This window comes from Nannospalax galili, unplaced genomic scaffold (assembly GCF_000622305.1).
Source record: "Nannospalax galili isolate Female #2095 unplaced genomic scaffold, S.galili_v1.0 scaffold786, whole genome shotgun sequence".
Classification (NCBI taxonomy): Eukaryota; Metazoa; Chordata; class Mammalia; order Rodentia; family Spalacidae; genus Nannospalax; species Nannospalax galili.
The window spans coordinates 1,516,814-1,539,205 of NW_008355774.1; the positions used below are offsets into that span (position 1 = coordinate 1,516,814).

The 22,392-nt window shown below is 47.6% G+C and overlaps 1 protein-coding gene and 1 pseudogene across 3 annotated transcripts; both read left to right on the forward strand.

Annotated features, from left to right (window-relative positions):
- The first annotated feature begins 2,965 nt into the window (after window positions 1-2,965).
- On the forward strand, window positions 2,966-8,646 carry Ccdc71 (coiled-coil domain containing 71). Of its 3 annotated transcripts, none has more exons than XM_029556179.1 (3): window positions 2,966-3,215; window positions 3,738-3,934; window positions 5,823-8,646. In XM_029556179.1, exons 2-3 carry the CDS (start codon window positions 3,804-3,806, stop codon window positions 7,258-7,260), a joined length of 1,569 nt encoding a protein of 522 aa, XP_029412039.1. In that variant the 5' UTR covers window positions 2,966-3,215; window positions 3,738-3,803; the 3' UTR covers window positions 7,261-8,646. The 3 variants fall into 3 exon arrangements, with proteins under 3 accessions (XP_029412039.1, XP_008851419.1, XP_029412038.1); XM_029556178.1 differs by lacking the exon at window positions 2,966-3,215 and adding an exon at window positions 3,368-3,441; XM_008853197.3 differs by lacking the exons at window positions 2,966-3,215; window positions 3,738-3,934 and adding an exon at window positions 3,364-3,441.
- A 5,381-nt stretch (window positions 8,647-14,027) lies between these two features.
- LOC108491769 overlaps window positions 14,028-22,392 on the forward strand; it is an 18,996-nt pseudogene continuing 10,631 nt past the window's right edge.

Genomic DNA, 22,392 nt, shown 5'->3' on the forward strand with positions numbered 1-22,392 from the left:
TCCACATGGTAGCTAACAACCATCTGTAACAACTCCAGTTTCTGGGTATCCGACACCCTCTTCTGAACTCCATATAGGCATTGTACAACACGAGTACACTTACATACATGCAGGCAATACACATACACATAAAATTTAAATAATAATAATAATAATAAAAAGGGCTGGAGAGATGGCTCAGCAGTTAAGAACACTGGCTGTTCTTGCAGAAGACCCAGGTTCAAATCCCAGCACCCACATAGCAGCTAACAACTCTCCGTAACTCCAGTTCCAGGGGATCTGATAGCTTCTTCTGTTCTCCGAGGGCGTTGCATAACATGGGTGCACTTATCCTACATGTAGGCAATACATGTATACACATAAAAATAACAAAAAAAAAATTTTTTTTTTGGTCTTTTTGAGACAGGGTCTCCCTGTAGCTGAGAGATGGCTCAGTGGTTAAGAGCACTGACTGCTCTTGCAGAGGTCCCCGTTCGATTCCCAGCACCTACATGGCAGCTACAAACTGTCCTTAACTCCAGTTCCAGGGGAATCTGAAGTTGTCTTCTGACCTCTGTGGCATTGCACGACACGGGTGCACTCACATATGTGCAGGCAATACACTCATACACATAAATAAAATATTTTAAAAAAGAATGCTTAAAAAAAACAAAAAAAATTAGCAGTAGTATCTTAGAGGAGATCTTATATAAGATGTTTATCTCAGCCAGTTGGTTCCCTCCTACCTCTTCATTGTCTGCCAAAGAAAGAAAGAAAGAAAGAAAGAAAGAAAGAAAGAAAGAAAGAAAGAAAGAAAGAAAGAAAGAAAGAAAGAAAGAAAGAAAGGAGAAAGTATGATCACATTTAGGAAATAAAAATTTTTTCTTTAAAAAAAAAAGAAAGGGATGGATCTTACCTGTGTTCTTTCCCCACCTTGTCCTCATCTGATTTGGGTTATGCCTGTGTAGGGTCAGCAGCCACCAAAGACCAGGTCATGTTAAATTGTACTCTGATGTGCGCTCCCTGAGAGTTCCATCTCATACTTACTGAGTACCAGGACACCTCTCTGACAGCTAGGTACCCCTTAACCCTTAGCTCTAACCCCTATCATTCCTTCAGTGACCATGTCTAGAAGGGACAAAGTCAGAATAGACTTACCTTTCTTAGTCCTCCACTTTTTTCCCTGACCTCTAGACTGGACATTGCCAATGAGGAATTTCCTTTCTAGGATACACTTGGGCTAGTGCCAGCCCTGGAGGCCAAGCTCTGCTTCTTTTTGGAAGTGGTTTCTCTTCGCACAAGTCATGGCTCCTGTGCTTTGGAAGACAGCTGTGGTGGAAAGTGAGGTTAGACTGGTCAGGAAGTAAACAAGCCAATCCTGACACTCAACAATGGACAAGGTCAAAGGTAGAGCTCATTTACAGTTGGGAACTAGAAACGTGAAATTGGGGCTTTCTGACTATAATTCATGAGACCTTGACCCATGAGACCCCTTCCTTCTCTCTATAATAATAAGGGGTTAGATACACTGATCCCAGAATATCAAGAAACTTTGTGGCTCCGTTGGACACCTTGGCTATACTTGAAGGCACTCAGGGACTTTACCATCTGTGCTGAGGTCCTGATAATTTAACAGGTACCAAGTGAGGCATGGGCTATTATTGAGTGGAATGGACAGATCTTTTCTTTAAAGAGATGCCTGAGCCAGGTGTGGTGGCACATGCCTTTACTACCAGCACTTGAGAGGTAGAGACAGGCAGATCTCTGTGAGTTCAAGGCCAGTCTAGTCTACATAGTGAGTTCCAGGCCAGTTGGGGCTAAAAAGGAGAGAGAGAGAGAGAGAGAGAGAGAGAGAGAGAGAGAGAGAGAGAGAGATTTGCCTGGATCCCTCTATATGGCTAGGAAATAGAGAACAGTTAAAGTATCTCAGGTTTATATGAGAAAAGAGGAAGGATAGTATCCAGCCCCTAAATGAAGCATCCAGCCCCTTTTTCTACCTATCCCAAACTCCAAAGAAGGCACCATTGTGAGGATTAGGGAATTAGAGTTGTAGCAGTATTTCTATCTTCTGGCTCAGGCTCTGAGCCAGGTGCAAATGCCTCTGCTACCTCATCTATGAAACCAAGGTTCCCACAACTACTTCCAAGCTAGGCTAGGGGGTGTCTGACAAGTGGGCCTTTTGTTCAGAGTTGTGGAAACCATTTTGACCCTTCATCTGAGGTCTCAGTCCTAGGGTTTATTTTGACCTGTGTTCCCTAATTGGGTGTTGTTGAAAAGTGGGCTCTGTAATCACCCTCTGTGGCCTATAGGACAAAGGTAGAAATACTGTTTGTAATCTTCCAGACAATAGGTTAGGGATTCTGGACAATGTTAAAAGTAGACATGGGCTGGGCATGATGGTGCACACCTTTAGTCCCAGCACTTGGGAGGCAGAGGCAGGTGGATCTTTGTGAGTTCAAGGCCAGCCTGGTCTACATAGTGAGTTTAGGTCAGCTGGGGCTACAGGGAGACCCTGTCTCAAAAAGACTCTGCCCAAAATAAAAAAAAAGGAGACATGGGGTGGGCATGGTGTGCCTTTAATCCCAGCACTCTGGAGGCAGAGGCCGGTGGATCTCTGGTCTATGTAGCAAGTTCCAAGTCAGCTGGGGCTACAGGAAGAACCTGTCTCAAAAGAGAAAGAAAGGGGGGAGGAGGTGGGACTTCCACTGTGCCATTGAGGGGTTGTGGCTGGGCCAGATCTTGCCATTATTTTGTGCACACAAGCCTGGGCAAGTCTACTCAGGCCCACATGGGTATACTGTGGAGATCAATATTCTTGGACTAGGAGATCAATATTCTTGGACTTCTGTGTAGCACTTGTGCTCACATGTTTATACCAGCATGAAAATGCAATAGGCCATAGGTCCATTTCTCAGGGAGAGGAGGGACCTACTGTCCTCATAGGTTAGTACCTTTGCTTCAAAACAAAGGGACTGTCCTGAGTCATGCCAGCATAAAAGACACTGATCTTTTACCTTCTGATCAGGTGAGGAGAAAGAAGCAGACCCTGGAATGAAGACTGGCCAGCTTAGACCTTGCCAGGGGTCACCCAGATGTCACTACACAGTACTACCAGGTCCTCTGAGAAAAAAAAATGTCAGAGGGCCCCTAATCCAGCCCTATCTGGGCTCCAGTGTCTGTTGCCAGAGGATGAATCCAAGTAACCATCTGTTCCTCAGATTCCCATACTGGATCAGGTAGGTTTGGAGTTGTTTTCGTGGCCACCACCTCCAGGCAGCCCTCCCTGGTACTCAGTGGGCACCGCCCCCAGAATTTGGGGTGGGGGTGGGGGGGTCAAAGGTCACCAGGGCGAGCCGGGTCCCGGAAGCGGAAGCGCGGCACACTTCCGGCGCGCAGCAGGCGGCCATGTTGGAACGGCGGAGGCGGCGCAGAGGTGCGTCCTGGGTCCCCGCGGTGGCGCCGGTAGGTTGGAGCCGCAGGCCTAACGGTGCTGCGGATTGGCGGCCCGCGAGGCAGCAGGGCGGCAGGGCGAAGGGGCCGGGTGGCCGACTCTTCCGGGATTCGCATTCTCCCCCGGCTTGACCCAGACCCCCACCCCCACCCAGCGACCCCACCCTGGGGCTGTGCGGTCCCTGTCAGGCTAGCACAGTTCACCCTACACTTTCCGCTGCCGCCGTGCCCCCCGACTCCCCATCGCCATTCGGGCCCCAAGGACGCGGTCTCCCAGCCTGAGGGCCCCAATCTGCCCCTGACCACAGGTCCGCGTGGATGGTACCTCTCCCGCCCCCAGTCTTCAGTCAACTTCCTCTGCTGGCCCCAAAGGCATGTGTGAAGGCGAGTCGGCCTGGCTGCAGCCTCTGTTTACGAAGCTTGAAAGCCGAGAAGACCCCTCCCCAAGGGCTCAGGCTGACCTAGGCGAGGAACTCCTAGGGTCACCCCCGATACTGTGCCGGAGGTTAGGAGTGGGAAATAGGTCCCTCCCGGTTCTACAATACACGGCCCTGGGAACTATATCCCTTCAAAAAAATAAATAAATAAAAGAACTAAAGTCATGTGCAAGGATTGTGCTTGGAGAGCAACCTCTGGGGAGGGGAAATGCCTCAGACACCTGAGGATCCAAGAATGTTTCCAAAGAGCCCCAGGGCACTTTCTCTAGGGGATTCTGAAGACTGCATTTGCTCCATTAGGGCTGTGGAAGGCGAGCAGCACAGACGGGCCTAAAGGCCCCAGGGACCTGCCTCATCCCAATTGATCTTTTAATGCTCCAGTACAGCTAGGGAGCTACCTCTTGCCTCCAGAAGCCCTCAGATTCTGGGTGGGGAGCTAGATATTACTCAGTGCTTGAAGGCCACAGCTTCTTCAAAGAAGCTTGAGGGGACTCGGATGTTCCCAAACAACTGCATCTGTGCTATACTGAGGTCTACAACCCTCTAAGCTCTGGTTAGGACAGCTCAGGCTTGAAGGTCCACTTGGCTTAGTATCCTAGTTGGAGCTTTCGTCTCCCATTGTCTCAAACCTTGGACTCTTTGGTTTGGCTACCTGCCCCCCTGCTTACCTAGAGATGTCATTTTCATCTGCTTCTCAACAGCTTTTTTAGAGCTTGTGGCTTTTATTGAGGGAACTGAGCTTTGGAATAGCCTGTCTGGGGATCCTGAAAGAATCTCTAGTGGGCAGGATGATCATCCATCCCCCCGCCCTGAAACACTAGCAGCTGGAGGAACAGAGATGGGCATGGACATTGGGTGTAACTCTGGGCCTTTGGGCCTATATTCAAAGCCCTTAATCTGTTTTTCCAGCTGACCCCAGCTGTGACCTCAGATTCCACCCTAGGTGTTCCTTATTCTTTGTCACTTTAGAGCCACTGCATAAGTTGTTACTATGCTACTTTTTGCACCAGGTCCTTTTCTGTTACTCATCTAGGTAGGGGTTACGTCTCCCAGGAGTCTTTCCCTAACTTACTGGCAAGCTAAATTGGGTAAGACCATCTACTCCTGAGGACCTTAATGGTCTTGACTTAACATCTGGACTCCTTAAGGATAGGAATATTTGCCTATATTCCTAGGGCTGAGTCTAGATATTTGGCATCAGAATATAAACTTGGGCATGGTGGGACATGCCTGTAGTCCCAACTACTTGGGAAGCTTAGATGGGAGGACTGCTTGCACCCACCAGTTCAAGGTCAGCTTGGCAACATAGCAAGATTCCATTGAGAGAGAGACAGAAAGACAAAACAAAATCCAGAATTTAGCTGAGCTATTGGCACACACTTGTAATCCTAGCACTTGGGAGGCTGATGCAGGAGGATTGTGAGTTTGAAGTCAGTATGGACTCAATAGCAAGCTCTAGAACATACTGGGCTACATAGTGAGATCCTATCTCCAAAGAAAAACAACAAAGTGTAGTAGTGCATGCCTGTAATCCCAACACTTGGGAGATAGAGGCAGAGGGATCAAGAGTTCAAGGCTAGCCTTAGCTATATAATTAATTGGAGACCTACATAGGCTATATGAGACCTTCTCTCCAAAACAACAACAAAACAAAAACCCAAAGAAAAATGCAGTTGAATAAAAATGAGTCAGGTTTCAATCTTCCCAGGAACTCAGCAGTAGAGTAGATAACCCTGAAGTACTTTTACCCATGTATCCAGAAGAAATGCCAGATTCATACTTGTACCAGTTTGGTAGAGGGGTCAAGAGGCCAGGGTTTTACCCTAGAGAATGATATATTCTGGCCAGGTCCCTTTGTCATGGAGAGTGGGAGCCCTGATTGACCTGTCTACCTGATCTAGTTCCATTCCATATCTTGGTACCATTCTTACCAACTTTTTTCTTCTTGCTTTGGAGGTGCCAAGTGCTGGTTTGTGGATACCCAGGCAGATCTGCAGTGCCTAATGCCATGAGCATGGTAGTGCAGCATGTGGAGGAGAAAGCTGTGCACTCCTGGTCACGCATCTCCACGGCAGGGAAGAAAGCCCTGGAAGAGGCGCTGCTTGTCTTTAATCCCATGAGCCAGGATCTCAGTGCCACAGAGGCCCAGCTTGTGGCCTTCCTACAGGGCCTGCGAGATGATGGCTTCCAACCTACAATTCTGCGTAGTGGTGATGTCTATGGCTATAGTTCATGCACAGCCAAACCCCCCAGCCAGACGAAGCTACAGGCTCGCACCACCAACCCACCTGCCACATCACCTCCAACTAGGGCTCCCCAAACTTCTGTGTCACTACCTACAGGCCGGGCCACACTGCTCCCTATGCCACTATCCGGCAGGCTGGCCAAGGGGCCCACACCAGCCCTTGCCAAACATGCTACAACCAACCTGCTGCTGAGCTCCCTGAAGCAGTCTAGTGCTAGCTGCACCAGTGGTACAACAGTAGGCTTCCCTGCTCACCTCTATCCAGGTGTCTACCCTGCCATGCGGCTCTCTGTTGTCCTTGAGGCACTGGTCCCACTTAAGACTCCTTGCTTGAGTGCTAAGCACAAGGCACAGTCATTGCATCTGTCACTTGCGAACTCACCCCTGAAACTGAGGAAAGGTTCAGGGAACCTACAGTTAAAAGCTCCCAGAAAAAACACAAGCAAGGGCCTCAAATATCTGACTAGCAAAGACCCTGGGGCTGGACCCCAACGAGGCACTGGGACCCAGAACAAAACATACAGAGCCACTGGATCCCTCAATGGCCTACAGATTAAAGGGACCTCTGCCCTGGGCACCAGAACAGTCCAGGCCAAGGCATCTCGAACACTGACCAAAGCTGTTGGTACACATGCTAGTGTGGCTCAAACCCAGGTCAAGGCAGCACGAGCCAGGGCTAAGGTAGCACGGGCCAAAGCAACACAGGCCAAGGCCAAGGCAACACAGGCCAAGGACAGGGTATCCCGAGCCAAAGCCAAAGCCATAGTGGTAAGGGCCAGGGCTAAAGCCAAGGTAGTGCAGGCCAAGGCCAAGGCGGCTCAGACCCAACGCAGGGGCAGACCAAAGGGATCTGTTCAGGCCAGGACCGGAAGGAAGGGCCAGAAAAAACGCTCTGAGACTGTGGGGCAGAAGAGGAAAAAGGCCGAGGAGGCAAAAGATCTTCCTCCTAAGAAGAGAACACGACTTGTGCCCCAATCTCCTAAGGCATGGCTGGGGCCTGCGACAACAAAGCTTCGAAAGTCCCAGGCTATAAAGGTAGACAGGAAGTCCTCAGATGATGAGGTTCGACAGTGGGCCCAGCGGATCCTCCATGTAAATCTCTCTCCAATAGTACGGCTCCAGCCATTGCCACCATACTCAACATCCTGATTCCTTCATATGACAATGGGAAAACAGCTGAGCTGTCCATGTGGCTAATGGCACAGTGTGCCATGCTCGTGTACTCTGCAACTTTGCAGACTCTGGGTACCTCTCCAGGACCCTGGTGGTCACCAGCCTCCTTTCAGAAACTGAGGATTTGGGATTGGGTGGGTAATGGGAGGGGTGTTCTCATGGCGCAATGCACTGTGATTTGTTCTTCACGTTGTTTATCCGCTGTTCCATCTATCATGTTTTATACCTTTCACCTTCCAGTCTCCCTGCTTACCCCCTGGTCTTTTTTTTTTTTCCCCAGTGGTGGGGAGGGGGATATGTGTGGTGGCAAAAGCCAGCTTGAATCTGGCAAAATTAGCCCCAGGAATAAGGTCTGGAGAGAATGTCCTGGTAGCTTGGAGCAGGTCATTAATTTGAATGATAGGGTGACATTATGGAAGGAGACAACTCCCAGACTATTCTAGAGAGATGAGGGGAAATTCAGGTGTTGGCATCTGTGGATTTGTGAGAAATATTCTGAGGTTAGGGACTGAGCCATTGTGAGGTAGAACATCTCTCCTTGGGATTGTCCCAGTGTTTAACCAGATGGGCCCCATTCAAGGTTGTGGGCAGCTCAATGGGAAATCTTGCATCTAGCAGGTTTTTAGGCCAGGGAAGGGAGCCTTTGCGGTATTCCTCTCTGGAGATGAAGCAGATAGCCTGGCCTTCCTTTTCTCTCAGCAAGCTCTGGCTAAAGCTTTAAAGCTTTGCTTAGGCTTGTCTGAGGAAATGGAATAGGCTTGAAAGGGTTGAAGTACCTCTCATCTGCTGAAGGTGACTGACTAGCCCTGACTTTATCATTTGATTACAAGAGGCTGGGCTTTGAATCTGGACCATAAGACCTGCCCTCTCTGTGATGCCTGTGGTAGTGGATCCAGGAGGGTTTCCACCTATGCCTCAGCAGTACTTTCTGAGTGGATTCCCAAGTATTCCATATCCTCCCAAATCCACCGTCACCTTGCCACCTACCATGGCCTGTGCGCTTTGAACATTGTTGGTGCATATTGTCTCAGAGTGTAGGCTGGACCCTGAGTGGAAGCAGCTGCTCTGTGAATCTGTAGTCCATTGGTATCTGCTCAGGCTGAAAGGTAGTAACTGAGGCAGATAGGGAAGGGACACATTCCCCAGAAGTGTCTAGTGGCAGCTTTTATGGGCCGGGAATGGGAACATCTCATTTGAGAAATTGTTTCTCATGATTTGCCTGAGCCCTACTAGTACCAGCTGCCTTGTGCAGTGAACCTATGAGAAGCTTTGTGTACCTCCATGTTTGTTCCTTCACCCCTTCTGTATCTGGTAGATGCTTTTAACATTCCTCCCTTGGGTGCATCCACCCTCGGTTCCCCATGCTCTGGAGCCTTTTTTTGCCAATTGTGCTATGATCCTGCATGTGATTTGCCTTTGGGAGTCTGCTTTCATCTACAGTGTGTGTATGACTACATCTACATGGGAATGACCTAAGAGCCACTCTTAATTTGTGAGTAGCCCAGATTGGAACCCACTCTATCCTGTCAGGCTTGATTACAGCTCTTGGTGCCCAGTACTTACAGCCAGATTGATTCCTTTCCTAGTTCTGCTCCTGTTGCCACAAGAGGATAAGGATTTGGTTCTTTCACAAAGAGGCAGCCAGAGGAGGGAGAGAAATCCGGCCTCTTCATGGAGAAGGTTGAGGTATGGAGAAATCTCTACTCACATGCTGTTCCTCCCAGACTGCTGAAGTAGTTGCCCAGCAACTGCTAGATATGTTTGCTGGTATGGCTGCTCAAGTGAATTGCTACCTGCTCACTAGCAACTTGGTTTTTGATTGTTTCAAGAGCCTTCAAACTTAATTCAACTGTGACTTCCATGGTCTCAGCCCTGTTTTCTTGTCAGTCACCTGCAGTTGGGAAAGAAGGTAAGGGCTCTGGAGAGACTATTTTTGTGTTGTAGGGACAATATTTTTGTGGTATCTTAGGTCCTCTGGGATTCTGGGTTATTATTGGATGTTTAAGGGAGCAGCCTGTGCTATGAAACTGGGGTGAAGCTGACCATGCACCTCCTGTCTAGTCAGTCTTGGGCTCCCCACCCCCACCAGGTCTCTTGAGAAATGTTTCTGTGACTCTGGACAGAAGAGGCTATGACATTGAGAATGTGATCTCCCAGAGTAGCTATGGCAGCAGCAAGATCTGATGGCAGGCAGAGAATAATAAGGATGCTTGTATGCTTGTTGGTGGGCCTGTACCTGTTTTCTGGTGTCTTTGACCCACTCTGATTTGTCCTTGACCTTGAGTATTGAGCTTCTAGGAGTTAAGGTTTGTAAGGCTGTAGTGACTATAGACTGAGCCTTGCACATGAGTGGATGCCATTTCCTAACCTGGTAATTAGTCAGCCCTATCATAGCTAGCTGAATCAGCATATTCCCTCATATGAGTGCTTTGGGAATGGAAGAAAGGAATTATTTAATTACAATAGTAATATACATTACTCTTAAAACTTTCAAAAAAAGCATATTTGGAGGAAGACTCAGTCCAAAGAATGTCTCTTCCCTTTTTGCCTTGAATGTTACAAACCCTTAAAAGTTTTTTAAAATTATTTTTATTTTATGTCTGTGAGTGTTTTGCCTGCATGTATGTAAGTGCACCATATGTGTACAGTGGCCCATGGAGACCAGGAGAGGGCATCAGGTCAGATCCCTTAGAACTGAAGTTACAGATGGTTGCTAGCCACCATGTGAGCCATCTCCCCAGCCCCTACAAACCCTTTAATTTCTATTTAACACTGCCCATCTCCATCTGTTCATCAACTTCTGCGAAGCCATCCAGTAGTGCACCAAGATTCCCCTTTTTCAGCCTCAAGCACTGTAGCATTAAAACTTTGCACTCATTGTGTCCCACAACAGTTAGTCCCAATATATATATTATTCCCCATACCCCTGACCCTCCTAGATTTCCTGCCTTCAACTACTTTGTTTTTTTAAAAGCTTTTGATTTTTTTTATGTGTATGAATGTTATACCTGTATGTATGTAAATGCACCTGTGTCATGCAGTGCCCGCAGAGGACAGAACAGGGCATCAGATACCCTGGAACTGAAGTTATAGGTTGTTAGCCACCATGTGAGTGCTGGGATTTGAACCTGGGTCCTCTGCAAGAGGAGCCAGTGCTCTTAACCACTGAGCCATCTCACCAGCCCCACCATTTTCTATAGCTGGAGTTCTGGAATCTGAGCAGTGATACTCCCCATCTGCTGGCCCCATGACTGCTTTTGGGAATATCTACAACAGTAAGGTTAGGGCAGCACCAAAGAGTTGGGGGTCACCTTGCCCACTCTGCCCCTACTTTCTCACATGTTCTGTGGGGAAGGGATCTTTGCTCCACCTCTGGCTGCCACTGCCATGAACTTGTCTAGGTACTTCTACCCTTGACCAGGTTAGAGCTGAGGCCAGGCTTGGTCAGAGCTAAGACTGGTTGACCCCACCTGCCTGTCAGAGTTCAGGGAGGTGGTCAGAGTCAGAAGGAAATTAAAGCTTAGACCCTGGAGCTCAGGAAGGGGAAAGAAAGAAGCTTAGTAGGGTTTGGAAATCCCAGTAGGGTTGTAACCATGGTTGGAGGTTCAGTGTCTTAGAGCCCATACCATTCCCAGGATAGTATGGGAAAGGACTAGACCAGAATGTTGAGGACCCTTACAGCTTATTTGTCTCAGGATACCCCCTCGAATATCCCCTCCACCTTCACAGAAGCTCCAGGCCTGACTTCAGAGACATTGTGGCCTTCAAAGTGCCTTTTCCTCAGCCTAGCAAACCTGTCATAGTCACCGATTACCTACAATGGACAGTTATGGGGGCCATGGTGTACAGGTCCCTGGAATCCTGGGGGAATGTTTGCCTAAGCCCTAAAGGTCCTGTGTCCCAGAGTGGTCTGGACCTGGAAGTCTGCCTCACCAGGTCTCAGGGAAGCTTGTTTGCCTACATTAGGAGGCTGGCCCTGAAGTTTGGACTGGCTTGGATTTTGCCTCTGTGCTCAGTGAAGCTGATCTCTCTCTGCTGGTGCCCACAGTGCCCAGGTCCTGGAGTATATTGTTCTGTGCCATGAGGCAAGTCAGTGGCATGGGTGCCAGGTTTGTGGTTGGGTCATGCTGAGTGGTGAACAGGAGTGGCTCTATAATTACTGACCCCCAACTCAAGAAATCTAAAGACTGGTATGTATCAATCAGTGTCATGCCCAGTCCCTGGCCAGCAATACCTACTGTGCCCATCTGCTGCCCTCAGAACAGTTGTTCTAGGTGGTTTTTCCCCATGTATATAACTAGGCAAAACCCTGTAAACCTAAGCCTGTGACTCCTGCTTATGACCTCATTAGCTGCTAAAGCAATTCAAACAATACTCAAACCAAGTGGAAAATCCCCGGTATAGAATACCATGTTAACAATCAAAACAGGGACTTAAATTTAAAAATAGTACATGTCAGGGCTTAAGAAATTATTTATTTTTCCATTCATGATGGAAATGCTGGACCCAGTAACAGCACAATGGAAGGAGGGATCCCAAACTGGGTGTGATGGTGCACATTTATAATCTCAGCATTTGGGAGACTGAGCAGGAGGATCAAGAGTTTGAAGTCAGTCTGGGTTTCATAGTGAAACCCTTTCCTAAAAGACCAAGCCAGGGGCCTAGAGAGATAGCTCAACAGTTAAGAACACTTGCTGCTCTTCCAGGGGACCTCAGTTCATATTCTATGTCTGGCAGCTCACAACTGCTTGTAACTCCAGCTCCAGGGGATCTGACACCCTCTTCTGGCCTCCAACATACCCATCCCCCATACATAAAAATCTTTTTGCCAGGACTGGTGGTGCATGCCTTTAATCCCACCACTTGGAAGGCAGAGGCAAATGGAGCTCTGTGAGATGGAGGCCACCCTTGTCTACACAGCAAGTTCCAGGCCAGCTGAGGCTACAGAGAGAACCTGTCTCAAAAAAAAAAAAAAAAAAAAAAAAAAGAGTTGGGCATGGTGGCGCACGCCTTTAATCCCAGCACTCACGAGGCAGAGGCAGACGGATCGATCTCTGTGAGTTCAAGGCTAGCCTGGTCTACATAGTGAGTTCCAGGACAGCTGGGGCTACAGGGAGACCCTATCTCAAAAAGACCAAAAAAAAAAGACAACAAAAACTTAAAAGACCAAGCCAGGGTTGGGGAGATGGCTTAGTGGGTAAAGTGCTTTCTACGTAATCACAAGGACATAAGTTAGGGTCTTCAGAACTCGTATAAAAGCCATGTGTGAGGGCTGGAGAGATGGCCCAGCGGTTAAGAGGGCTGACTGCTCTTGCAGAGGACCCAGGTTCAATTCCCAGAATCCACATGGTGGCTAACAACTCTCCATAACTTCAGTTCTAGGGGATTTGAAGCCTTCTGACCTCCATGGGCATTACATGACACAGGTGCACTTACATGCATGCAGGCAATACAGTCATACACATAAAAATAAAATCTTTAAAAACAATTTTTAAAAAGCCATGTGTGAGCTGGGTGTGGTGGTATATGCCTTTAATCCTAGCACTCAGGAGGCAGTCAGGTGGATCTCTAAGATTGAGGTCAGTCTGATCTACATAGCAAGTTAGAGGCTAGCTGGGGCTAAAGGGAGACCCTGTCTCAAAAAGACAAAAAAAAAAAAAAAAAAAAAGCCAGGTGTGGTGTAACTCCAGTGCTTGGGGGGAGGCGGGGACATGTATGAGGAAAGGACAGGTACATGCAGATCCTGGGCCTCATTGGCCAGCTGTCTGGCTGAAATGACAAGCTCCAGGTTCAGTGAGAGACTCTGTTTCAAAAATAGGAGGCTGGACATGGTGGCACATGCATTTAAATCCAACACTCTGGAGGCACAGGCAGGCAGATCTCTTGAGTTCCAGCCCAACCTGGTCTACATAGTAAGTTCCAGGCCAGCCAGGGCTATATCATAAGACTCTGCCTCCCAAACACCCCCAAAAAAGAGGCCACACGAGGGGCTGGAGAGATGGTTCAGCGGTTAAGAATACTGGCTGTTCTTGCAGAAGACCAGGGTTTGAATCCTAGCACCCACATGGCAGCTAATAACGATTCATAACTCCAGTTCCAGGGGATCTGACAGCCTCTTCTATCCTCAGGCATTGCACGACACGGGTGCACTTACCTACATGCAGGCAATACACACATACACATTAAGTAAAAATAATAAATTTTTTTTTAAAAAAAGGCTGGGGCTGGAGAGGTTGCTCAGTGGTTAAGAACACTGGTTGTTCTTGCAGAAGACCCGGGTTTGAATCCCAGCACCCACATGGCAGCTAACAACTGTCCAAAATTCCAGTCCCAGGGGATCTGACAGCCTCTTCTGACCTTCGTGGGTATTGCACAACACAGGTGCACCTACCTACATGCAGGCAATACACACATACACATTAAGTAAAAATAATAAAATATTCTTTTTAAAAAGGCTGGGGCTGGAGAGATTGCTCGGTGGTTAAGAACACTGGTCGTTCTTGCAGAAGACCCGGGTTTGAATCCCAGCACCCACATGGCAGCTAACAACTGTCCGAAACTCCAGTCCCAGGGGATCCGACAGCCTCTTCTGACCTTCATGGGCATTGCACAACACAGGTGCACCTACCTACATGGAGGCAATACACTCATACACATCAAAAAAAAAAAAAGAAAAGAAAAAACAGGCATGGTGGCACACGCCTGTAGTCCCAGCACTTGGGAGGCAGAGGCAGGCAGATCTCTGTGAGTTTTCAAGGCCAGCCTGGTGTACATAGACCCTCCCTTTCTTTCTGCTCAGCCCAGCACTGCTGGTTGCTGCTGAAATGAGCAGGTTTATGAAACCCAGTAAAGTGGTGTTGGTCCTGACTGGGCGCCACTATGAACAAGGATGTCATCTTGAAGAACATTGGTGATAGCACCTCAGACCATCCCTATAGCCTTGCTCTGATGGCTGGAATTGACTTATCCCACAGAGTAACAGTCACCGTGGGCAAGAATAAATTGGTAAGAGATCAAAGATCAAGTCTATTATGAAAGTTTACAACTACCTCATGTCCACAGGGTACTCTGTGGATGTCCCCTTGAATGAAACTCATCAACAAGGCTATCATTACAGACCCAGCTCTGAAATGCAAGGCCAGATTCGTGGCCAAGGTCAAGTCTGAGGAGTGACAGAAGACAAGCAAGACCAAGTCATTCTTCAGACACTTTGGTTTTAGTGTGTTTTTGTTTCCATCATTAAAAATAAGGAAAACGAGTTCAAGGCCAGCCAAAGCTGTGTTGTGAGACTGTCTCAAAAGGTAGGGTTGGAGGCTAGAGAGATGGGTCAGCAGTTAAGAGCACCAGCTGCTTTTCCAGAAGATCCAAGTTTGGGTCCCAGTATCCACATGGTGACTAAAAGCTGTAACTCCAGTTCTAGGAAATCCAACACCCTCTTCTGGCCTTCACAGGCTTTACACCCACATGAGTACACTTTCCATACATGCAGCGAAAACATACATATAAAATACAAATAAATAATAAATGGGGGAATAAAAGTGAGGTGGAGAAGCAACTGAAGAACTCATTCATCATCAGTCCCTGGCTTCCATATGTACCTACGTAGGCAAGCCTCTCGCTCATTCTCTCTCACTCTCTCGCTCTCTCTCGCTCTCTCCTCTCTCTCCTCTCCTCTCTCCTCTCTCCTCTCTTCTCCCTCCCCCCCCCGCCCAAAGACCAAGCCAAAAAGAGGAGGAGAAAAGGAAAGAAGGGAGGTAGGAGACATCCCAAGCCACATGTGATGGTGCATGGTGTATACATGTAATCCCAGCACTAAAGAAGCTGAAGCAAGAGGATCCCAAGTAAGTTTGAGGCCAGCCTGGGCTACACAGTAAGACACTGTCTTAGAACAGAGCATACAGAAGAAGAAAGGAAGGAGGCATCCCTGGAACCAAGTGATCATGATACCCTCAGAGTACCTCCATGCCTCCCACTCCCAGTACAGCTGTGGTTCTACTCAGACCTTTCTGCTTTGAATTAGGATCATGCTACTCAAGACATTGAGAACAAAGGGAGCATGGAGACTTGTAGGGAGTACCAGTCTTTCTGATTCCATGAAGTTCTTGAGACACTGCCACACTTCTGATGGAGACATAAATTGGAGCAGGACAGAATTTATGCAGCGATGCTGGCAGGCAGGAGATCACAGAAGTCTTCAATTGGACCAAGAGGATTGATAACTACTAGTGAGTGTACGATGTGCAGTCCAGGTGGGGTTTGGGGGAGTGCGATAAATGGAAAGGATACAAGGTGAGACTAGGTAGGGGCTGCAGCTTACAGAATTTGGTGGCCCAAGAGAGGGGCTTTACCTCTACCACCAGAAGTGAGGAAACATGGAAGAGATTTTAGGAAGGAAGAGATGGTGAAATGGGTTGTTTGGGAGGAGGCCCAAGTGGAGACTGCTGAAATGATTCTGAGTGAGATATGGCATTATCTGGACTAGACTGGGGCCTAGAAGAGAGAGGAGATAAAGACTCAGAAGCTAATCCAGGCGTGGTGGCTCACGCCTTTAATCCCAGCACTCGGGAGGCAGAGGCAGGTGGATCTCTGTGAGTTCAAGGCCAGCCTGTTCTACATAGTGAGTTCCAGGACAGCTGGGGCTACAAGGAGACCCTATCTCAAAAAGACCAAAAAAAAAAAAAAAAAGATTCAGAAGCTATTAGGAAACAGAGGGGGAGCATGAGGGAGTTATGGGGGCCCACATAAGGAGTGGCAGATGTTAGTGAGTGGGGCTAGACTCACTCTTCCACTTGCTGCCTTCTACCCTCCTGCTGAAATGTCCCCCTCCTACTGGTAAAGGCCACACAGAATCTGCAGAAACTCCAGGTGAGCTGCATGGAAACTGAAGAAAGGTCTTGCCAGCAGCATGGCTGGAAATACATGGAGCAGGGATTGAAGGACCTATCAAGCCCTGGCTTCCATATGCACCCACAAGGGCAAGCACTCTTACATAACACACAGATATACACACACACACACACACACACACACACACACACACACACCCCAAAATCAAAAGATGGAGGAGGAGAGAAGGAGGGAAGGAGGAGGCATCCCAAGTTACACGTCCTTCTGTTCTACCACATCTCAGCCCTGTTCCCCAGAGATGGCTTCTATTAGAGGGTGTCCTAGTCTTAGGGGGGTTGTAGGGCAGAGGTTGAAAGAGATCTATGAGGTTCCTTTGATCTTGTTCCTCTTCTGCCAGTGAGGACTACTTATAGGGTTCACCGTCCACTAAATGTGTCCTGCTGAGTGAACAGTACCCTTGCTGTCCCCACATCATTGATCATACCTATGATCATTATATACCTGGAATGTATGCCTTTGGAACCATCATCTGCACTCGTAGGTCTTCAGAACCAGTAGGTATGAGGTTAGGGGCCATCCATCTCCTTTTCCTGAATGATTTCATTGCCCTGTCACTGCCCACAGGGTGTCATGGCCATGTTGAGAGTGCTACCAGTGCTATGTATAACTCTGGGAGGGGCAGGTACATATGCCAGGCAGGATTGGTTGCTGGTTGCACTGTGGCCACTGCCTTCCTGGATGGTGGAGCCTCCTGTACCTAGTTGTGCTTCCTCTTTATAGCATGCCATAGGGCCACCGCAGGTCAACTGTGAAAGGTAAGAACTTCCAATTGATGTTTAGGCAGAAATTTATATGTGCTACTGCCCTAGATGCTTGTGTAGCTACTACAGAGAGCCTGTCCTGGGCTTGGACAAGCCCTTCCTGTCTTGGATACCTTGACTGTGGCCTCTGTTATAGGAGTTATTGTTGTATGAACAGCACAAGTAGGTAAGTCTTGTGCTTCTGCGTACCTGGCTGTCCAGGTGAGGCATAGTTGGCAGTGGCAAACCTACAGCCCTGGTTATTTTGTTCACAAGCCCATCAAGTTTACATGACAAGTCTTTGTCCTTCCTACCTATACACTAGGCTTCAAGCTGGACACCTTTTTATTTTTTATTTAAAAATTATTATTAGCTAGGCGTGGTGGCGCACACTTTTAATGCCAGCACTCAGGAGGCAGAGACAGGCAGATATCTGTGAGTTCGAGGCCAGCCTGGTCTCCATAGTGAATCCAGGACAGCTGGGGCTACAGGGAGACCCTGTCTCAAAAAGACCAAAAAAAATTTATTCATTATTGTGAGAAGGAACATGTTGCAGCAAGCCTGCTGGGCCATTTTGTTGAATAACTGTCTTTTAAAATATTTTGTGGGCTGGAGAGATGGCTTAGAGATTAAGACCAGTGACTGCTCTTGCAGAGGATGTGGGTTCAATTCCCAGCACCAACATGATGACTATGAACTGTCCTTAACTCCAGTTCCAGGGGAATCTGAAGCCTCTTCTGACCATGGCATTGCACAACATGGGTGTACTCACATATATGCAGGCAATACACTCATAAAATAAAAATAAAATATTTAAAATATTTTGTTGTGCTGGGCGTGGTGGTGCATGCCTGTAGTCCCAGCACTTGGGAGGCAGAGGCAGGTGGATCTCTGTGAGTTCAAGGCCAGCCTGGTCTACATAGTGAGTTCCAGGACAGCTTGGGCTACAGGGAGACCCTGTCTCAAAAAGACCGAAAAAAAAAAACTTGTTAAATGTATGGCTGTTTCACCTACATGTGTGTAAGTGTACCACATGCATGCAGTACCTCTCAAAGTCCAAAACGGTGTTGGATCCCCTAGAACTGGAGTTACAGATGGTTGTTAGCAGCCACATGGTGCTGGGAATTGAAACTAGGTCTTTTGGAAGAACAGCAAGTATTATTATTATTAATTATTATTATTGGTCTTTTTGAGGCAAGGTCTACCTGTAGCTTCAACTGGCCTGGAACTTGCTATGTAGACCAGGCTGGCCTTGAACTCACAGAGGTCCACCTGACTCTATTTCCTGAGTTAATGGGATTAAAGGCCTATGCCACCATCCCTGGCCCAAGAACAGCAAGTATTCTGAACTGCTCAGTCATCTCTCCAGCCCTAGATACCTATCTGTACAGAGTTCCTCTTCTAGGGAAGGAGGACCAAATGGAGGCACTTGTACACATGACCATATAATCCAAAAATGTAGGTTATTGTAGTATAACTATTGTGTCCTCTCCTCTCCTAGCCAGACTTCACACTTTGTAGCTGAATATGTGGAATCCACAGGGCCTACAGACCTGTCCACTTAAGAGAACCTACATATATCTCAATCCTCTCCAGGCCTCTATTGTGATGTCTACTCCTCTGGCTATGTTGGGTACCCTTAGTTATGAGAAGACCCAGTAAGAGTTCATGATGGTCATACCAATGCAATAGCAATACTGATTTCATGATTTGCTGCCTGTAATCCCTCACAATGGGTGCTGTCAGCATTATTTTCACCATAGCCATGACCCTAGCTATGCCCCCTACAGACTTGGCTTTCATAGCAATGCCCTGTGCTCCAGGAGCTTCCAGTATAAGCATACATATGAAGTGAATGAGGTTATTCTAGCATGGCTGGGTGGGGTCTCCCCTCCATAGATACTGCTAAGCCTTTCCTCTCCTTATACTGACCCCTGAGCATTGTTCCCATGTGGTATCAAATTGAGACTAAAGCCTGCTTCTCAACCAGATTGTCAAGCAATGCCTCTGCTACCCTCACACACTTAGGCATGACTGAAGCCATTATGCCCTTCTCTTCTGAATCCTTGTCCCAGGGCTGCAAATTAGGCAGCTGCAATGCCCAAGATACATTGCAACCAATGTGCCATCCGGTATGTGAACTTATGTTTATATAGCATGTGACATTAACCAGATGTGAGCAAGCATGTGCCTGCCTGTGATGTGTGACTTATAGTTGGTATATGTGGCTGCAAACAGCTGTGAGAGTCTTTTTATGTGTGTGAGTGTTATGCCTGCATGTAAGTATACCCATATTGTGCAGTGCCTGCAGAGATGAGAGCATCAGATCCCCTGGAACTGAAGTTGGAGATGGTTGTTAGCCACCATGTGGGTGCTGCTGAGCCATCTCTCCAGCCCCGTTTTTGTTTTCTGAGACAGGGTCTCACTACGTAGCTCTACCTGGCTTGGAACTCTCTAAGTAGACTAGGCTGGCCTGGAACTCACAGAGACCCACCTGCCTCTGCCTCCCGAGTATTGGGATTAAAGGTGTGCACCACTATGCCCTGCTATATGAGAGCCTTTTGCCTAACATTAACTGTGATCTGGTGATAGGACCTGGAGAAATGTAGACATGAGGGTACATATGCCCAATCCTACTTACTGTCATTCATTTGTGTACAGACAAATCATTGTGAATGGGTCTTGACAACCAATGAACTGATTGGGTGGGTGGGATGGGGACTGAGGAGGCACAGGTGGAGGTTTAGGATGGAGATCTGATACAAACAGATTCCGAGGATGCCTTCAAGAAGCGTTTTTCTTCCTTCCTTCCTTCCTTCCTTCCTTCCTTCCTTCCTTCCTTCCTTCCTTTCTTTTCTTCTTTCTTTCTTTTTCTTTCTTTCTTTTTTTCTTTCTTTCTTTCTTTCTCTCTCTCTTTTCTCCCTCTCCTCTCTCCTCTCTCTCCCCTCTCCCCTCTCCCCTCCCCCCTCCTCCTCTCCTCCTTTCTTCTCACTATACATAACTTTGGCTGGCCTGGAACTCATAGAGATCCATCTGCCGCAGCTGGGATTAAAGGCCACCATGCCCTTCAGGAAGCAAGTGTTTCTAGGTAGTGAGTGATGATTGACTGAACTGGATGAGACCTAACACATGTCTTTGCATTCTTGGTGAGACAGGAGTGGTATGAGAGTCAATGGGTCCATGAGGCAGGACATGAGGGATCAGGAAATGAGAACTTAGTAGACCCTTGGGAGGCCATCTGGGAAGGTGGAGATTGGCCAAGAGGGCCAGGCCAGAGAAAGCAGTTCACAGGTCAGTGCTGCTTCTGGGCAGAATTTGGGAGTTTCATTTGATCTTTGTCAGGACAGATATTGAGATGATCCAGAGCAAGAAAGTAGAAGTGAAAGGCACACTCACATAGTCCCCCATAAAGATGAAGCTGCCCTGTGTGGCCGTTGAGTGTGGAACAATGAAGCAACTCGGGTTTTCCTGGGTGAGGGCACAAAACATTTATTGTTTCCCATCACACCCCCCAAATAATCTTAAATACTTGTGAAAAGAACACCACCATGCTCAGACTTGGGTTTTTATAATACATAATCTTGACTGGCTAAGTATTGTTATGTAGCCCAGACTGGCCTTGAACTCATAATAATTCTGCCTTGGCTTCTGGAATGCTGACATGATAGATATATATCAAGCCTCATTTTTTGTTACTTTGTTTTTTTTGAGTTAGGGTCTCCTTGTAGCCCCACACAAAGGTACAGCAGGAGCACCTCAAAGTACTATATTATCATTAGTGGGGTTTTTGGTCTTTTTAAAAAATATTCTATTTATTTTACATGTACACATGTATTGCCTGCATGTATGTAAGTGTACCCATGTCATGCAATGTCCCAGAAGTCAGAAGGGGGCATCAGATCTCCTGGACCTGGAGTTACAGATGGTTGTTATCCACCATGTGGGTGCTGGGTCCTCTGCAAGAGCAGTCAGTGCTTAACCACTGAGCCATCTCTCCAGCCTCCTTTTTTTTGGCCTTTATTATTTTTTAATGTTATGTGAATGAGTGTATTGCTTGCATGTGTGTAAGTGCAATCATGTCGTGCAATGCCTGCAGAGATCAGAAAAAGGCGTCAGATTCCCCCGGAGCTAGAGTTATGGACAATTGTTAGCTGCCATGTGGGTGCTGGGAATTGAACCTGGGTGCTCTGCAAGAGCAGGCAGTGCTCTTAACTGCCAAGTCATTTCTCCAGCCCCTTTCTTTTGGTCTTTTTGAGACAGGGTCTCCCTGTAGTCCCAGCATCCCACAACTCACTATGTAGACCAGACTGGTTTTGAACTCACAGAGATCCGAGTGCTTCTGCCTCCCAAGTGCTGGGACTAAAGGTGTGCCCGGCTTATTAGTTTTTTTTTGTTGTTGTTTTTTTTTTTTTTTTTTTTTTTGTCTTTTTGAGACTGAGTCTCTTTGTAGCCCCAGCTGTCCTCAAACTCATGATGTAGATCAGGCTGGCCTTGAACTTACAAAGATCTGCCTGCCTCTGCCTCCCAAGTGCTGGAATTAAAGACATGTGCCACTATGCCCAGCAAGCCTGCCTTTTTAAACTTTTTGTTTCGTTTTGTTTTGTTTTTTAGATGACGTCTTTGTCCATAGCTCAGGCTGGCATGGAACATGCTATGTAACTCAGCTTGTCCTGAAACTTGTGATTCTCGCTCCATAGGTTGTAGCAGCTCTGAGCTCAGCAGACCTCCAGAGAGTGCAGAGTTCTGGCCTCCCTCTGGCAGAGGGGCCCAGAATGCAGGGGACTGCCTGAGAGCCCCCAGATCCTGCCTACACGTGGTGGTGAGCTTCCTCTAATTGTGCCATACTCATCCCCTTACCTGGGATTTCATAAGGCCCCTCCCAAGGCCCCAGGGCAGATCTGGCTTTGGTAGGCTGAAGCTGAAACCCTAGCAGACAGCCTGAGAGGATGGGTTTCAACCTCCATTGGTATAGCAGCTCTGATCTCAGCAGATAGCCAGAGAGTGCCTCCCTCTGGCCTCCCTCTGGCATAGGGGCTGAAAACACAGGGGGCTGCCTGTGAGCGCCTGGATCCTGCCTCCACTTGACTGGAACCTGAATTGGGCTTCTGTGGGTACTTCCAAATAGCTGATCTGAAGCCATCAGTTCCCTCCAAATTAAACGTGAGAGAACCTAAACCCTGTACGAACCAGTTTTACATAACCAATAAAGAATGGATCCAGGCACCCCGATAATACAAACAGAAGCATACATCAACTTGATTCTCATATCAGAATCATAAACAACAAAAGAAATTCACATGCCAAAATCACAACAAAAGAATAATAAAATGGAAAGCCAAAACACTATGTCCCCACCAAACTCCACCAATCTTGTAGAAGAGTTCTACAAGGAGAACCCCCTAGAGATAACCCAGGACACTGAATTTAAAAGAACAATCATAAACATGATCAAGGAATTCAA

Bases quoted from the DNA above. Each gene is read 5' to 3' on its own strand.
- Ccdc71 (XM_029556178.1), top strand. From the start codon at position 3,385: ATGTTGGAACGGCGGAGGCGGCGCAGAGGTGCGTCCTGGGTCCCCGCG. The intron at 3,442-3,737 runs GTAGGTTGGAGC...CCCTGACCACAG, and splicing joins GGGTCCCCGCGGTGGCGCCG to GTCCGCGTGGATGGTACCTC. The intron at 3,935-5,822 runs GTTAGGAGTGGG...CTTGCTTTGGAG, and splicing joins CCCCCGATACTGTGCCGGAG to GTGCCAAGTGCTGGTTTGTG.